We start from the raw sequence: 1935 nt of genomic DNA on the forward strand, positions 1-1935 counted from the left end.
CACAGATGATGAAGCAGGCAGTGTGGTTGATTGAGAAATTTTTCACCCATACTTCCTCATCAGAGCTCATTCAGTGTCTGTCTGAACCACCGATTACAGTCTTCATTCAGTTCCCACCGTTGCACCGTGTCTGTGCAGTATGAAACCCATTTTAGTTGTCTCTATTACATCTCACTATTGAAGTATCATGTATGTTTTGCCAATATCTATACTTTAAAGCGTCTTGAGTCCATTTTTTTATTGAAGGTGAACTGTCACAGACGGACTGCTCAGGTTTCCACACGTCCATGTTAGTCCAGTACAGATACATTCAACATTCGTCTGTTTTCAGATTGTCATTATCTAGCTTTTCTTCTAATTCCGTATCTCCTTTGTTTGTCCCTCAATCATCTTTTCTCCTTTCCCTTTCATAACGACCCATTTTCCCACCTCTGCCACCATCATTGATTCCTCATTTCTTTTTTTTCTTTTTTTCACTCATTCTGTCTTCTTTTTCCAACCATCTTCGTTTCAGACGTAATTCTCAGCCAGTCTGGTTACCGCAATGAATGGTAACACTGTCCATCCAGCCAACACCACCACAACAGCAGGAGGAGGCTTTGGCGTTGCAGCACCCCCAAGAGGCTGGAGGGAGTTCTGCGAGCTGCATGCCATTGCCACAGCCCAGCAGCTCGCCGGACACTATCGGAGCTTTGCGAGAGAGTGCCCTCAACAAGATGTCCTCCCACCAGAGACCTTCTCCAAGCAGTTCATCGATCTCTTTCAGCAGCACTTCTGCTTCGAGGTCGACAAAGATGGCTCTCTGCTCCCGCAGCCCACGTGCACCAACGCCAGTGGAAGTGTTTGCCCCACCGCCCCACTGAACCCTCCGCTGGCATCACAGACCATGATTGGTCGCTTGCGGATCACAGCCCTGTCTGGGGTGCAGGATTATCGGGAGGCCGGCCGACCGGCAGGCGGAGCTGCTCTGTTGACTGTGGTGTCACCAAAAGTGGAGTCGGTGGTGGTGAGCAGGGAGCAGGAGCAGTCGCTGAGATGCGTCGCAGGAAATTCCATATCAGGAAACCCAGTGCTGCTTCGGGGGTTGACTCACAATTTCAGCAGTGGGTCACTGCTGATTCGTAGCCGTAGCAACGAGGAGATTTCCATTCAGATGCCTGACTGTCGCCAGGTATCTGAACAGTACTCATCCGACTCCTCAAGCTTCAGCCCTACACACACTGACATCACACACTTCTCCATGAGTCAAATTCGTCAGTCTGTAAGACGGCTTTTCAAAAAACGGCCCCTTCCCGGCACCCCCTCATTCCAGGACCTGTCCGCCACCAACCCAACCAACAGCGTCGCCGCTCTCACAAACAATGACGACAGAGTAGGTGGAGTGTCCCCTGTGACTGAACAAGTGTCATCCTCCTCCTCCTCGATCTCCCACTCCTCATGTCTAAACCCTGAAGCCGTGCCCCCGGTGTCCTCACATCTCTCTGGAGTAGCCTCTAACTTCCTGGATCGTTTCCGTAGGTTACGCATCGGAAGCATGAGGCAGAGGAGGTCAGAGGTGAGCAGCTGCTGTAAGGAGGGCCAGCTGAGGTACTTGCTGGTGGATGACACTATATCAGACTCGCAGCCATGCTGGCAACGCTGCCGCCTGCTGGTCAGGAGGATCAGGGATACTGAAGTAGGAGGACGAGGAGGGGAGAGATACCAGTTGGAACTCTATGATCCTCCAAAGGTATGGGCACATTTATTTACACATTTTCAGCATATAAATGTGGCATTTGTTGTGTGTGTGTGCACTGCAGGTACGACTAGTAATGAATTGACTCTGAAAGAGACTCGCAACTGCTGAGCTCAGGTGCATTGATGCTGTTCAGGTGGACGGTGGCTCAACACTTCACTAAGACATGTTCAGTTTTCATTTGTCACCATCTGGTTATT

At 50.4% G+C, this 1935-nt stretch overlaps 1 protein-coding gene across 1 annotated transcript; it reads left to right on the forward strand.

Annotated features, from left to right (window-relative positions):
* Nucleotides 1-544: 544 nt before the first annotated feature.
* On the forward strand, nt 545-1729 carry LOC144739940 (uncharacterized; the record flags this gene model as incomplete). The annotated part of the gene is made up of 1 exon (XM_078622819.1): nt 545-1729. A coding segment is annotated over exon 1 (1185 nt), but the record flags the coding sequence as incomplete, so codon positions are not given.
* Between the last annotated feature and the right edge of the window lie 206 nt (nt 1730-1935).

Source organism: Lampetra planeri, unplaced genomic scaffold, assembly GCF_965212315.1.
Source record: "Lampetra planeri unplaced genomic scaffold, kcLamPlan1.2.h2 scaffold_1798, whole genome shotgun sequence".
Lineage (NCBI taxonomy): Eukaryota > Metazoa > Chordata > Hyperoartia > Petromyzontiformes > Petromyzontidae > Lampetra > Lampetra planeri.